Source organism: Nannospalax galili, unplaced genomic scaffold (assembly GCF_000622305.1).
Source record: "Nannospalax galili isolate Female #2095 unplaced genomic scaffold, S.galili_v1.0 scaffold146, whole genome shotgun sequence".
Lineage (NCBI taxonomy): Eukaryota > Metazoa > Chordata > Mammalia > Rodentia > Spalacidae > Nannospalax > Nannospalax galili.
Window position 1 is genome coordinate 1604393 of NW_008357929.1, and position 15853 is coordinate 1620245.

Here is a 15853-nt window from a genome sequence, read left to right on the forward strand (position 1 = left end):
TAGAATTTTTCTTTTTTCTTTTTTTTTCTTTTGGAATCAGCATTTCTTTTGCTGTGATATCTGAAACAGCCCTTCAAGAATGGGTATAACTAGCTGGGTGTGGTGGTGCACCTGGAATCCCAGCACTTAGGAGGTGGAGACAGGAAGATCAGGAGTTCAATGTCATCCTTGGCTATGTACGAGTTCAAGAGTTCAAGGTCAACCTGGGCCACACAAAACCCTCTTTCAAAAGACGAACCAACCCAGCAACCAATGACAACAGACAAATGGGCATAACTAGAACACTTAAAAATATCAAGGCAGAGGACACAAGTCAGTGGTAGAGCATTTGACTACCATTTGTAAGACTCTGGGTTTGATTCCCAGCAAAACACACACACACACACACACACACACACACACACACACACACACACACACAATCAGAGTAGAAAGAAACTTCTGTCAGCAGTGTTTTGGAAAAGTAGCTCAAACTCTTTACTTCAATAAAATGATGGGCAAAGTTCCAACATGGCTAATACATTAGATGCCCCAACCACAGACAGAAGGACCCCTACCTACAGCACATAGTTCTTCTCTTGTGGCTGAGTGGGACATTGGGGTAGAAGTGGGGTGGAGTATTTAGCTGCCACTGAGATTCCTTCTGGCCTTTTCTTTCCCTTTGCTACAGAAAGCAGCAACATTTAAGATAATAGTGTATTAATCTGGCTGCTGACTTCTGGGACCTGTAGTAGAAATCTTAGCTCATTTGCTCACCTGTGGCATGTACCTAGCTTGAACCCCAAATTTAAAAAACATATATATAGGGGCTGGAGAGATGGCTCAGCGGTTAAGAGCACTGACTGCTCTTGCAGAGGACCCAGGTTTGATTCCCAGCACCCACATGGCAGCTACGAACCGTCCTTAACTCCAGTTCCAGGGGAATCCAACTCCCTCTTCTGACCTCTGTGGCAGATGTATGCTATAGCATACATAAAACATCCCTTACCACACACACTCACATAAGAAAAACATGTAATACAAAAAAAAATTTTTTTTTTTTTTGGTCTTTTTGAGAAAAAGTCTTCTGTAGCCACAGCTGGCTTGGAACTCACTATGTAGTCCAGGCTGATCTCCAACTCAGAGATTCACTTACCTCTGCCTCCTGAGTGCTGGGATTAAAGGTGTGCACCACCATGCCTGGCTAAAATATATCTTATAGAGTTCATTAAATTGGGCAGGAAGCAATGGGGGGAGATGCAGAGACGAGAGCAGACCTAAATGCCATCAAACTATATTGTACGAAAAGCACAAAAATTCAAAATCAAAAACCAAACAAATATATTTTTATGCTAGGCTTAGTAGTACATGTCTTTAACCCCAGTACTTGGGAGGCAGAGGCAGGCCGATCTCAGCGAATTCAAGGCCATCCAGGGGTACATAGTGAGACCCTGTCTCAACACAGAAAAGTATATTTGAAAAAATAAATTAGCAAACAGTTTTGGAGGCTGCTTATTACTGTAGCTTTGCCTAGCACATCCTAGCTGAAATACCTTCCCCAATCCATTTAAGGGCAGGCAAAGAAGATAAACTGAGGCCTCTGCTAGGTCCCAAAGACTCCAGCACCCAGACTCATAGTGACCATCATTTAAATGCTGCTGCTTTGAGGGCAAAGAGGAAGAAAAGCCAGTGTGGCTGAGGGAGGAATGAGACCAGGTGGTAATGGGACATTAGTCAGGTAGGGCTTTGGAGGTCATCTGCACTGAGTGTGCTGAGGAACTGCTAGCAGTGCAGAGGAGGGGTGGTGTGATAAGCTCTCAGGATTTTCACTGACTGCTCTAGCTGTGGTGGTGAGATGAAACCACAGACAAAAGATGGGGATAAAGCTTCTGGAACAGCTCGGGCAAGAGACGCTGCTGCTGGTTCAGACAGTGGGAAGTGGCTGGATTCTGGGCATATTGTCAAGGCACAGGGGACAGGGGTTCCTGAAAATTAAGCCCAGCACAGGAGAGGAAAAGGAGGGTAGGGAGACTGGAGCCAAACAAATGGAGGCATGCAGGTGCTTCCACCAGGAGGTGGAAGGCTGTGGGCAGAGATCAGGGCCATGGGGCATGTGAAGTTGCAATGTGCTTTGGAGACTTTAATGGAAATGCTGCAGTGGGGGTTGGACTGGCAAGTCTGGTGTTAGCTAGAGAAGTCTAAGCTGGTGACACTAGCGATCAGACCGTGTCTGTCTGTTTTCTATTCTTATTGGTACCACAGTCTCGGCAGCTTGCAAAAACTAGAAGCTTATTTAAGTTGCATTTCTGGAAGCTGGGAAGTCCAAGAGCACAGGGCCAGCATCCTTGCAGCACATGGCGGGGATGGAGGACCAGCATCCATGTGGCATGTGGTAGGGATGGAGGATAGCATATGGGAGACAGAGTCTATATCCTAGCTGGTTGTCTTTTACTTACAGAGCTTTTAATAAAGACCAGCTAATTCTGGGGCTAGAGAGATGGCTCAGCTGTTAAGAACACTGGCTGCTCTTGCAGAGGACCTGGGTTGGGTTTCCAGCATCCATATGATGGCTAACAATTATCCAAGAGATCTGATGCTGCCTTCTGGCCTTTATAGGCACTGTATGACATAGGTGCTTTTACATGCAGGAAAAACACTCATACACATAAAATATACAAATAAATGAAATTAATAAAAAAATTAAAAGATCAGGGCTGGAGGGATGGCTCAGTGGTTAAGAACACTGGTTGTTTTTGCAGAAGACCTGGGTTTGAATCCCAGCACCTACATGGCAGCTAACAACTGTCCATAACTCCAGTTCCAGGGGATCCAGTAGCCTCTTCTGTCCTCCGTGGGCATTATACGGCATGGGTGCACTTACATGCAGGTAATGCAGCCATACACATAAAATAAAAATAATAAATAATATTTTAAAAAATTAAAAGATCATCTAATTCTAACAACCCTCCAAATCCTCTCTACTTTTCAATATTGTGAGCATGAATTTGCAGATTACATTTTCAACACATGAGTGTTTGGGGGCCAGAGTCAGAACACAGCAGCCTCAAGCCTGGATGGGAGCACCAAGAGGGATGAGCAGAGACTGGATGGGAGAGAAGATCAATGTGCAAGTCTCCAACACTAAAGACAGCAGGACAAGAGGAAGACCCAGAAACACACTGATCATGAGGGCTGTTGGTGAAGTCTGGAGCAAGCCAGGAAGAAGGGAGGGGACAGTGGGCCAGAGGGAAGAGTGTTTTCAGCCAGGCCACATGCTACTGAGAAGACAAGTAGGACAAGGGGTGGGGGGACTTGCCCATTAGACTTAGCCATGTGGAGGCCACAGCAAACTTGACAAGTCCTACTCTATAGCAGAGTGGTGGGGCAGGAGGGTAGTGGCTGTTTGTGCCACTCCAGAATCCATTAAAGCCCTAGCCACAAGTGCATTTGAAGTTAAGGAAGAAATTAAGGTTAAATGAAGTCAGCTCTGTGGTGTGCCTCATGCCTTTAATTCCAGCACTTGGGAGGCAAAGCATGTGGATTTCTGTGAGATCAAGGCCAGTCTGGGCTACACAGCGAGTTCCAGGCCAACTGGGGTTACAGGGAGACCCTGTTTCAAAAAACAAAAAACAAAATAAAACAGAGAAAGAGGAAAAAAATGAAATGAATTCATAAGGATGGGGTGCCGATCAAATAAGATTAGTGTCCTTATGAGAAGAAACACCAGAGTTCTCTCTCTCTCTCTCCCTCCCCCTCTCCCTCTCCCTCTCTCCCTCCCTCTGCCTGTGAGGAAATAGAGATAAGGTGGTTTTCTGTGCCCCAGGATGTAAGCCCTCATCAGAAACTGAATGGCTGGAATCTTGACTTGACTTTGGACTTTCATCCTCCAAATTGAAGCCAGGACCTGGTAATACAGGGCAAAGAAAGGAGGTGACAGCCAGCAGAGGAAGTAAAGTGTTGTCTCGTTTGTACTTATGATGGGAAAAATAGAATTTTGGTATGTTTGTGGAAAAGATCCAAAAGAAAGTAAGAAATTAAAAAATCCAAAAGAAAATAAGAAATTCACATTGAAGGGAAGAGAAGAGAGGAGAGGAGGAGGAGGGTGGGGGGGAGGGGGAGAGGGAGACGAGGAGGAGGAGGAAGAGGAGGAGGAGAAGGAGGAAGAGAAAGAGGAGGAGGAAGAGGAAGAGGAGGAAGAAGAGGAGGAGGAAGAAGAAGAGGAGGAGGAGAAGAGGAAGAGGAAGAGGAGGAGGAAGAGGAGGAAGAAGAGGAGGAGGAAGAGGAGGAGGAGGAAGAGGAGGAGGAGGAAGAGGAGGAGGAGGAGGAAGAGGAAGAGGAGGAGGAGGAAGAGGAGGAGGAGGAAGAGGATTATTTCTGGAGTACTATCTGGGGTTGGTAAGGGCAGGAGATAAAATGCACAAGGGGAGGAATGGCTTCAGGTAGCCACAAGGACAGTTTGTAGAGGAAACAGAGAGAGGACTAACCTGAACTTGCATCAGCTTCCCAGAAGGCCTGGATGAAGCCTCTTTCCACCCTGCCACTCACCTTCAGCCCTCCTTCCTGTGGGCACAGCCAGTTTGAGGACTTAACCACGCAGTCTCCCCTACAGCTCCCTCAGCTAATTACAGGCTGGAATCGCTAAGTCTGTCTCCAGCTGTCCCACGCCCAGTCTGTTCTAGCTGTCTGCTGGAATCCCAGTTGCACAAATACATATGTTAGGGCCTTTGATCTCTGAGTACAATGACACAGATTTATCAAATGTTTGCCTCTTTCTGCCTCTTTGACAAAGGCTGATTTATCGGATGCAGCCTTCGCCGCCCTGCCTTTCTTGAAATATGAAGTGTTTGTGAATAGCCAAGGTAATATTTAATATCCTGCCAACCAGCCTCTTGCACTTGCTAACAAATGAACTACATCCCTGCCAAATGGCCCACATCTGTTTGGCCTCCCCTGTTTGACTAAACACATTAGCATTAAAATGCCTGGTGGAGAAAGCCAAGCATCCCTTTCTAGATGAGGGAGCAGGGACAATTCTGAGGGAGAGGACCACTTCTCAGCCAGGGAGCCTTGCTTGTGGCAGGTGTTTTCTTCCTTCCTGGAGTGTCTGGGAATGACTGTCCCCGGTCCTGGGCAGGCTCATGGCCAGAGAGCATTTAATCACCTGCCTGGCTCCCCATGGCAATTCCAGGTACAGAATGGCTGCCAAGTGGACCTTGCTGGCTCTGTAGGAAGTTTCCCTACGAGACCCCAGAGGAAGTTGTGGCTTGCAAGTCAGTGTTGTATTTTGAGAAGGTCACTGAACTTCAAAGGCACTGGTGTGACTCTGGCCCTGAATAGGACTTTGTCTCAAAGTCTCAACCAGAAGAATGCCTAGGCTGTCACCAGGTCAGTGGCCTTGCATGAGGCACACTTTCATCTGGGCCTGTTCTTTGCATTGAGTTAGGGCCTACAGGTGGGAAAGGACAAGCCTTACTATCTTAGCTGTGGCTGGGAGTCTCCGGGTTTGGGGACAGCAGGGCTTCGCTTTGGCTGGCACACCTATCTCCCCAAGGCCCCACAGCTTCTTCCTGGGCCCACTGCCTCAGAGCTCCTGACCCAAGTTTCTTTCAGCACCAGCCTGGAAGGTGTTTCCACTCCTGCCCAATTGGGTCATGGGAAAAATGATTATGTGTGAGCTGTGACTGACATGAGCCAGGCTCAGCCAAATGAGAATGAATCCTAAGTCAGATCAATAGTCATCCTAAGACTTTCTCTCTCTTATTTGATGAATAAAAGCTATCTCCCAGCCCTCTGGTTCCCCACCTAGAGGCAACTATAGTTACCAGATTCTTTGCATTTTCTTCTGGAGATACTTTAGGCAGAAGGGTAGGATGTTTGGTTAAATCCTCAGCACCTAGAACAGGAGGACTTGGTTTAAGCCAGGTACAGATATGTGAACAAAGGAATAATTAATTGAGAAGCTTCAGCATCTTAAAGAGACAGCCACAATTGGTGCTGAGAGGCAGAGACCACCTGACTGCTGGATCAAGTTGTTCCTGAAACAAGAATGCTTCTTGGCCTTCATAAGAACCAACCCATTTCTTCTCTCAATTGAGTCCAGTTGGGTTGCATATCCTAGCATGTGCAGGATGAGTTCACATTGAAACAAGTTTGGTTAATGGTTAACGCATGAAGACTCACTCTGCTACCAGACTGGATCAGACAACAGGCTAAGCGGGGAGGCATTTTTATCATAATCTGGTCCTAGGTAGACTCTCAGTACTTTAAAGGAAAGTAAGTTCCAAACGGCAGTTGAGAAACTTGGGTCTCAGCCATGGTCTAGGTCAGGTTTTTAAAATTATTAGCAACACTTGTAAAAGTTAATGGGATGTATTATGACAGTTCCATACAGTCTGCCTTAACCACCTGCTCCCTCATCCCCAGCATCCTTCCCAGTTCCTAGCAGCCACACCTCTACTTTTGGCCTCTATTTTGAGGTTTTGAGGGTCTCACGCTGACTTCCACGGTGGTGGTAATCCACATCCCACATCTCACTGACTGAGAAGCAGGTTGCTTCCCCTCACCCAGCCAGTACCTGTGTTTGGGTAATAGCTGTTCTTGCTGGGGTATGGTGGGCTCTCTGTAGTTTTAGTCTGCATTTCCCTGCCTGCCAAGGTCATAGAACATTTCCTGTGCACCTGTTGGCTACTTGCAGTTCTTTGAGAGAACTGTCCATTCGGGTTGGGAGGGCTTATTATTATTATTTTTATTTTATGTGTGTGTTTTGTCTTAAAGCAATGCCCTGCAGAGGGTGTCAGATCCCCTGGAACTGGAGTTATGGACAGTTGTTAGCTACCATGTGGGAGCTGGGAGTTGAACCTGGGTCCCCTGCAAGGGCACAGCAAATATTCTTAACTGCTGGAGCCATCTCTCCAGTCCTCAGGTTGGGTGGGTTTAAGGCAACTTTACCCTCCTTCCAGTTTGGAAAATGCATTCAGATGCATGCTCTGACTGAAATACCTGGGGGCGGGGGGGCAGGCAGGGGTTCAGCTTGGGACTCAGGTAGATGGCGGGGAGGGGGGCAGGATAAAGAGGAGCTCCTCTCCCAGGATGCTTCCAGTGGAAGACCAGCCAGAAGGCAGGCAGAGTCTGGCCTTCAGAAAACTGATTTTTCATAACACTGTGCCCAATCAATAGAGAATCTGGCTCCTCCTAGGAAGCTGGGGTTGCCAGAGGTCTGTGTGTTGGGAAAGGTAATGAATGGTATGTGTGCCTGAGGGTGTGGGGCAGCTTGTATCTTCACAGACCAGCCACAGAGGGCACCTGTGATTACAGGCAAGAGGAAGGACATCAGAAATGGTTAGAGGGAGGAGGGACTTCCTGCACAGTTGAAAGGTACCACCTTGTCTCTAGAACTGGGACTCTGGGAATGACCAAGTTCTTTTTCCAACCAAAGGCTGCAGTCAGATCTGAGGATTTTCCTCCTCCGCCACCACCTTGTCTGCCCAGATGCAAGCTTCCTGTTGCTCATCTTCTTTCCCCAAATCATCAGGTCCACCTTCCACATTGTGGCCTGAGTTTTCTTTCTATAGCACAAACTTGATTATACCAATTTCCTGATTGACTCTTTCATGGCTCTCTATTGCCTTGGTAAAGTCTATGGCAGCTAAGATGTTTGCCCGATAGGTCCCTCTGCTCCTCTCTTGAATCTCATCCCTGATCTCTGTCTGGCTCTCAAACCCCAGCCACATGGAGCTATTCATGCTTCTGGGCTCTTGATGCTCCTTCCCTGATCTTTGCTCACACCCCGACACTCCCCTCCCTTCCCCAACTCCAGTGTTCAGCCCCATGATCAATCATTTGCCTAGGCTGAGTTCTTTTCAATTAACAGACGGCACTGGAGTTGTTAAGAAACTGGACTATCCCATAAAGAACAGAGAGCCTGAATTCTGAGTTTGACTCACATCCTTTAACAGAGAGTAAGTGCTTATAGCAGTGTGACATATATGAGCCCAGAGGCAAAGATAAAAGGTCACAAGAGACAGAACCAGGATCAGGGTGAGGCTGAGCAGAGGTAATGCCACCTCAGGCAGAGTGGTCTGAAAGTGAAGAACATGGTCCAAGGAGGGGGAAGACTACTCCTCCTACTTTCTGGCTCCACAAGGCTGTGCTCCTCCTGAGAGCAAATGCTGGAATCCAGCTGCCTCCTGTCTCATCTCCTGGCAGGGAATCTTGGATAACCACTGACTGGCTCAGGATAAGAATGAATGGCTGGTACTTACCTCCCCACCCTCTCTGGGTGTTCCTTTGTTTGCCCTGGGCTCCTCTCTTTTTGTTTGTTTGTTGGTACTGAGAAGGGCGAGGGCCCTGTGTTTGCCTTGCAGATCTTCTCTAGATTGTCTATTTCAGGCCCCTTGCCTCCCTGGGCTAGGATGAGGAGAGGCTACTCAACCATACACTTTGTGTGGCCTCCTCCTTTCTCAAGTCCTCCTGCAGCACCCCCTGGGTGCTGTCTGGTCTAGAGACTAGCTTTTCCCAAGACCCTTGAACCTTCCAGTGAATGGGGGGGGGGCACCAGCCTTGACCATCTCTGTTCCTGGGGTCCCCAGTCTCTTGGCTTCTAACCCGGCTGCTTCTCACTTGGTGAACTGGAAGGCTTTGTTCACTTAATGCATGATGTAGCTCTCTCACATATGCTGGAGATGAGGGAGCTCAAATCTAGTTGGAGGGTCGGGCCTGGTAGCACAGGCCTGTAATCCTAACATTCAGGAGTACAGGGACAGGGAAGGTAGCAATAGCAAGTGCTGGGTCACTTTGGCTGCGGAGAGAAGTCAAGGCCAACCTGGGCAGCTTAATGGGATGCTGTCTCAAAATAAAAACCAGAAATGGGTTAGGGATATAGTTCAGTGCTTACCTAGGAAGTGTCAGACAGTATGCGGTGGAGGTGGGGAAATCTATTAGCCTACTGCATGCCAAGTACTGTTGTAGATGCTGGAGGTGGAGTGATGTAAAGGTAAAAATCCTTGGTTTGTTGAGTTTGGACTTTAGAGGAAAGAGGATAATAAAGAGGTGATGAAATACTTGAACAGTGCCCATTGGTGATGAATGTTAGGAAGGAGAAAACATACAGTAGAGAAGTGTTGGAGCTGGGCTGGGGCTGGGATGTTGTTTAATAAAAGGGCCAATGAAATCCTCTCTAAAACGGTGTCATTTCACTGGAATTAGGAGGGTGCCCAGGAGAGGAGATGGAGGCAAAGGAGGTGGGAAGGCCCAGGAAGAGGAGCTCTGAGAGCAGGCTGGCAGGTGTGGCAGAAGGGTATTCTGGGATGGACATGGGAGCAGGGCCGGATCCTGTGGGGCCCTGGTGGCCATGGTCAGTTCTCTGCATTCTATTCTACGAATAGAAATACTTGCAAGGTACAGCACAGAGGCTTAGTGACCTGGGGTCTCAGACTTATGCTGGCTGCTGTATGAAAAAGCCTGGGCAAGGGCGAGCATGCAAAAGGAACATGTATTAGGAGGCTTGCAGGTATGTCTCAGGAGAGAGAGGTGGTTACACTAAGTTGGTGAGGGGTGGGGTGGGCATTGCTCAGATTTGGCATCAAAGGCCTCAGTGATGGGTACCAGACTGAGCTGTGTCTCAGGCCAGTGACTCAGAACTTAAGCTCAGGTTGTGAGATGCCTTGTCTGCAGTGTACCAGAGGAGTCTAGCTAGAGACTGAACCTGACTTATGAGACGAGTGTTTCAGGCTCTTTGACGCAGAATGTGTTTTCACTTCTTACATTTGGTTAGCAAACAGCGGCCACAAGATGCTGAGAAGTGTAATCTGCCCAGCACAGGCTACTTAGATTTGGGTTTCTAAGAAGCAGGCATATTGCTCTCCCTTGATGCCCCTCTAGGAGGCAGTTTAGTAGAGATAACTGTATTTAAAAGACTTGATGACTGATAGGAAAAGGCCAAAGCAGCATACCAGATGTCTGAGTGGCTAGCTGGGCCCCACTAATTCTCTGCCAGTGTTGTGTCTAGTTGCTTGGCTGGTTGTAGCAGACAGATGGGAGGAAATGTCCCACTGATGGAGGCAGACCTTCCTGAGTGATTACTAGCTGCCTCAAAGAACTAGGCCAGCATCCACTCAGGTCAGAGAAGTGTCTGTCCTCTGCCATGGGAAGGCCCACAGCCATTTTCCAAACACCTGTCTCCCCTTGGGGCTCTGTCTGCAAGGCTGTCTTGTCATTCGGTGTGTTGGGGAACGGAAGGGAGGGGAACAAAGGGCAAGGAAAGGAGGGTTTCAGAGGACTGACACTCCAGGTCCAGAAGAGCTCAGAGGAGCAAGTGTCCATCATGAGGGCCAGCAAGCAGAAAAGCTTTGCTCTGTTCCCAGCATTCCACTGGGCATAGAAATGCAGAGCCCCAACTGTCTCTTAGCAAAACCAGTAAGAGATGAAGACTGATGGGCAGTGGACCACAGAAGAGAAAACCAACCTACGGGTGGGATGCACAGCCCCACACAGGCTCACAGCAAGCACAGCACAGCACGGCTTCCCAATCTTGGTTTTGCCTCTGGTATCAGTGCCTGGGGTTCCTAACACCGATGTAAAGTGCTATAAAGAAGGCATTCCTGGAGCTGGAGAGATGGCTCAGTGAGTAAGCGTGTCCTCCTGCAGAGGACCCAGGTTCGGTTCCGAGCACCCGCTATAGGTGGCTCACAACCACTGTAACTCCAGCTCCAGGGGATCTAACACCCTCTTCTGGCTTCTGCAGGCACCTGCATTCACATATGCACATACTCACATACAAATACACACATAATTAGAAATAAAGTAGAATTTAAAAGATATTTCTACTGAGTGATAGATCCCAATTTTATGTTTGAAAAGAAAAAGTGACCCTCAGAGTTCCTCCTCCCCAGTTGAAGTCTTTTAAGGATCTTTTGGTCAATTAAAAAAAAAAAAATCCTGTGCATATGATGTGTGTGTATATGTGTGAGGGTACACTTGTGCCATGGTGTATGTGTGGCAGTCAGAGGACAACCTCAGACGTTGGTCCTTACCTTCCGCCTTGTTTGAGACAGGGTCTCTTATCATTTACTGCTGCATATGCCAGGATAGCTGGTCTTCAGATTGGTGGGTAATTTCCTACCTCAACTTCCCATCTATCATAGGAGTGCTGGGATTATAGATGCATCCAGCTTTACGTAGGTTCTGAGGCCAAAGAAGCCTCAGGGAAGATTTCTTGGTGATGGTTTGAAGACAGTTGGGAGAGAAATTTTGAAAATATGGTAGGCTTGAAATTATGTTAGTTGGGTTTCTGTAACTGTAACAAATGTAACTGAGACAATCAACATGCGGAGGAAAGGTTTATTTTGGCTTATAGTTCTGGAGGTGTCAGGCCGTAGCTGGTTGGGCCACTGCTTTTGGGCCTGTGGCAGGGCAGCAAATCATGAGTAAGTGGCAGATGGAGCTGGAGTCCCACTACCCCTTCAAGGGCTCCAAACACCAGAAGACCTCATTCTATGCTCTATGTCTGCAGCTCTATCATCACCTCCCAACAGCACTACAGTCTGAGGATCAAGCAGTTAAGAGGTTGGTCTTTGTGACAGCAGTAGTAACCAACAGATAAAGAAAACATGGCCAACACATACAACAGAATAGTCACATAAAAATGTCGAATTTCTGACATCTATAACGGTATAGATGGAAATGGGGAGGAAGTGAGGTAATCCAGGCAGGGAAAGGCCAATGGAAGGGGATCTCACTTCTGTGTGGACTCTACACAATCAAGCTGGTGTGGAGGTGCATACCTGTAATCCCAGAACTTGGGAGGTAGACATAGGAGATCAGGAGTTCAAGGTCATTCCTGGGCTATATGAGACCCTGCCTCAAAACTACAACAAAACCAAAAGAGAGGAAAAAAAAGCAGTAAACACTAACACATTGTACACTTCAAAATCACTAAATTTCAGATGTTCACATCATAAAAATGGTGCCTGAGATGCTGGCTGTGTTAATTTCCAAAACTGAGTTATTCCATGTTGGATCCACAAATCGTTATCACTCTGTGCTCTATAAATACCTATGAGTATAATTTGCTTATTTACAGTTAACAAAAAGAAAGAGGGAATTACCCACGTACCATGCAGCCTTCCTCTGGCATGCAGAGTGGAGGTCAGTGTTGGACTGTGCTGAGTAATATCCTGACATACAGGATCCTGTTCTTCTCACTTTTATTGTGGCATGAGAATCAACACACTTTACAAATTTAAAGGTTGCAAAAAAAGTTGCAGACACTCTTTACAGACATTCCCATCCCCATTTCTGCAGTAAATAACCAGGACTTGGCCTAGAGGTAACATTCCAGATATGCAGAAAGAGGTATCTATCGGTGCCATCTGCAGTTACTTTACACACTGTGTGTGTTTGGGGGAGGGGGCATAGTGCTTGAGATCAAACTTGAACCCGGAAGTGCTCTGCCGCTGGGTCACACCCCAAGCCTTTTACGTTTTTTGAGAGAACAGGCCTAAACAAAAGAACCGTTTTCCTGTTGCTTAAACCCTTTGAGTGAATCCCAACAGGGCACAGTATCCTGGGAGATGGCAGAATTAAAACACCCTTCCGAGTTCCAAGGCCTTAAGGTAGCGGGTCTCTGTAGACTAAAGACTTAGAACTGCACCCATTGCCACCATATACATGGAGGTGATTCTGGACTCAGGAGGTACCAGGATGGAAAAGGTATTTGCACAAAAGGAACAAGAATGGGAGGGATGTGTGCTACTTGCCTGGCTCACTTTGTCTTTCATACAGTTCTGAAAAGGCTCTCAGTACAGAGGAGCGGACATCCATAGCAGGACTGAAGAGATACTTTCATGGGGTCAGAAATTACACTGAGTGCTACCCTTCCATAAAGAAATGCTTCAGACGGTGCCTGTATTTTAAAGTGGGCTATAAAGATGCCTTTTATTCCCTGGAGTTTCTGAAATCCTGATACAGAATGGGTGTGAGGGTGATGAGGATAGGGGCTGGCAGTGTAGCCTGGGACTCTCCAGGTGGCAGTCTAGAATCCTCACTCCCGATGTGTAGTGGCCCATCTCAGGGTGTTCTGTTACTTTAGGGGCTATGTAGCAGGGGATATGTGTGGGGCGGAGAAAGCTGGCTGGGGCCCTATCTCATTGGCAGTGAAGGGGTATTATGGCCTTAGCATGTGCCCTTCTGAGGCAGCCTGCAGGGGGCCTCAGGATGCAGAACTACAGAGGTGGGTTACAAGTCCTGACCTGCCTAGCGCAATGGCCTGAAGTGGGGCTTCAGGTGGTGTGTATGTGTGGTGTGTGTGTGTGTGTGTGTGTGTGTGTGTGTAGGGGTAAAGAAGATGAACATGTGTATCATATGAGCAAACACATAGCACGTGGGGCTGAAGGGAAAGATGCATAAAGTCCTTCAAACAGAAATACTCTATCTTTATATTAACTGACTAAGCCAACCCATTTATTTGGGAGGCAGTTTGGGGATTATTAAAAAACTGTTAAGCAATGATTGAGCACCGAATGATTTACCGTCAGGTATTGATACCATCGATTTCTCCTCTCGCACTCTAGAATACCAACATGCCCTTCCTACTGGCACAGACAGAGCTGTGTGTCTCTGCAGGCATTCTGCTCTCGAGTTCCCCACAGACCAGCTAGCTCTCAGCTCGGAGCCTCGCCCTGGTTGCCCTTTGGATCTGGCCTCCGCTTGCAGGTGAGCAGGAGCAGCAGGAGCAGCGGCAGGTGCCACAGGCTGCAGAAGAACAGTTTCCTGGAGCTCCTGCGGTCCGCATCCACATAGAAGCGGAAGCCGAGGTAGGAAATGTATAGGTTGATGGGGAGGGAGATGATGGGGAAGGTCCACGTGGTGACGTCCAGGACAGGAGCAGCAGTGGACAGGGCGATCAGGGCCAGGCAGTGGCGCAGTGCCACGCGCCGGCACAGGCCCGGGTGGGTGACAGACATCATGCAGTAGCCTCCTCGAGAGTAGTCTTCACGGAGGCCCCAGCTCAGGGCGTTGAAATGGGGGAACTGCCAGGAGTACAGGATCCCTCCCAGAAGAAGTGCTCCTGCACAGAGGCACAAGGGAGAAAAAGAAACAGGAGTCAGGTTTTAGCAGAGATTTCCAAAGGAAGCTTCTCATGGCTCCCAAAGTCTGGCTGAACCTGGGAGGCCTTTTACCAGATTTGACCAGCAACTCATATTCTCTGCCCTTCTTTGCTCTCCTGGCTGCCTCACTCAGCCTGCCAGGTGAGCCAGGGAGCAGGGCTCTGAGATATTCTTCTGCCTCACCTGGGAGCTGCCCATGTTGGCAGGGAAGCAGGCGCTGAGCAGGACCCTGTCTCTTGAGAGGGCTGTCGTGCTTCAGGAGTTAGTGGGTTAGTGTTGGTGGTTCCTATGCACAGGGGAGAGCTTTGAGGGAATTCAGTACTGGGTCCAGGCCTGCCTCCAGGTGGGAGTCTTAAGAACTGGAGCTCCTGCTACATCCCCGGGGCTAGGACTTGGGCATGGGGGCAGTGCAGCCACTTGGAGGCCACTCAGGTACTCTGACCTCCTGTCCCAGGTGACAGTGACTTCCCTGAAGGGCAGATAGAGCTCTCTGCTCACCCTGATGCAGAACTGAGTGCACCTTTGGTGCTGAGGCTCTGGCTTCTGTCTGTATACCTTCTTTACCTTCTTTACCCAGGCTTCCAGGTACCTGGCAAACTCCGAGCCCAGCACAATGATGTTAAGCAGGAGACACCAGAACAGACTGTGCTAACTAGGGGTTCAAAACAGGCCAGTACAACACAGGTGACAAGAGAGACTGCTCAAGAGGAAGGGCTTTCTGAAGGAGATTCAGGCCATGACCCCACTGACTGGATTCAGAACACCAGCAGATCCTGGGATCTCTGTCAGCAGCTAAGAAGAAGCCGATGAGGCTGACAAGAGCACGAAGTGTCTTGTTACTATCTGGCATGTTTCTGAGACAGCACAGAGGCTGAAGTGAGGGAGGCAGAGAAGCAAGAGGGGGATCCTGAGGCATCTGGAAATGGGATAAGAATCAGGGTTGGTCCATAGTACAGTGAGGAGAACAGACTGCAGGGGGATTGTGAGGAGGCAGGGGGTTAGGAAGACAGCAGCGTGTCAGACACCCTCAAGTATGTTCATGGCAGAGACAAGAAGAGGCTAATTCTTAGATCTGAGGTGCTTATTTGATATGCCAATCAGAATGTTTTGTGGCTGCCAGACCCAGGCACTGTACAGATGGACTGTATTCATGATAACACAACAACCCAGTCTGCATGTCATTACCATCACCTTACAATTGAGAAAATTTAGAACAGTTATTTATCCAAGGTTTCAGTTACCTCTGGTCAACGGCAGTCTGAAAGCATTAAATGGAAGATTCCAGAAGTACACAATCTAAGTTTTGCATTGTGCAATATTCTGAGTCGTGTAACGGCATCTCCATGATCTGCGCTATCCCACCTAGGATGCCAATCATCATTTTGTCTGCTGTATTCACACTGTCTACGCTTAGTGATTAATCTGTTATCAGATCTACTAATATGGATGGAAAGGCTTGGTACAATCTGAGGTTTCAACATCACCTTGGTGTGTGTGTGTGTGTGTATTGTCTTACTGCATTTAGAGGACAGGGGAAGATAACAGGAATTAATACTGATATTGTAGCACCATTGCATGGCAACTTCTTTTTGAAAGTTGTTGCTGCAACTAGTGGTAATGCCCCCACATTAGGGGCTCCCAAGGTGCTGAGCAGGCTTGTTAGAGAAGCAACCGCAGAGGTACTTTTGAGTTTATTAAGATGAGAACCTGGTACCTGTTTCAGTGACAAACAGAGGACACTTACCTAAGCAAGGAGTCCTCTTGGGGAA

General features: G+C 48.0%; 1 protein-coding gene across 1 annotated transcript in view; it reads right to left on the reverse strand.

The window, feature by feature from the left end:
* Nucleotides 1-11307: 11307 nt before the first annotated feature.
* The window catches only part of LOC103752045 (protoheme IX farnesyltransferase, mitochondrial), a 128566-nt gene continuing 124020 nt past the window's right edge, over nucleotides 11308-15853 (reverse strand). The window contains exon 7 of the mRNA XM_008855687.3: nucleotides 11308-14044. Within this exon, the coding sequence (XP_008853909.1) occupies nucleotides 13638-14044 (407 nt within the window). The 3' untranslated portion in view covers nucleotides 11308-13637. The remainder of the gene's footprint in view (nucleotides 14045-15853) is intronic.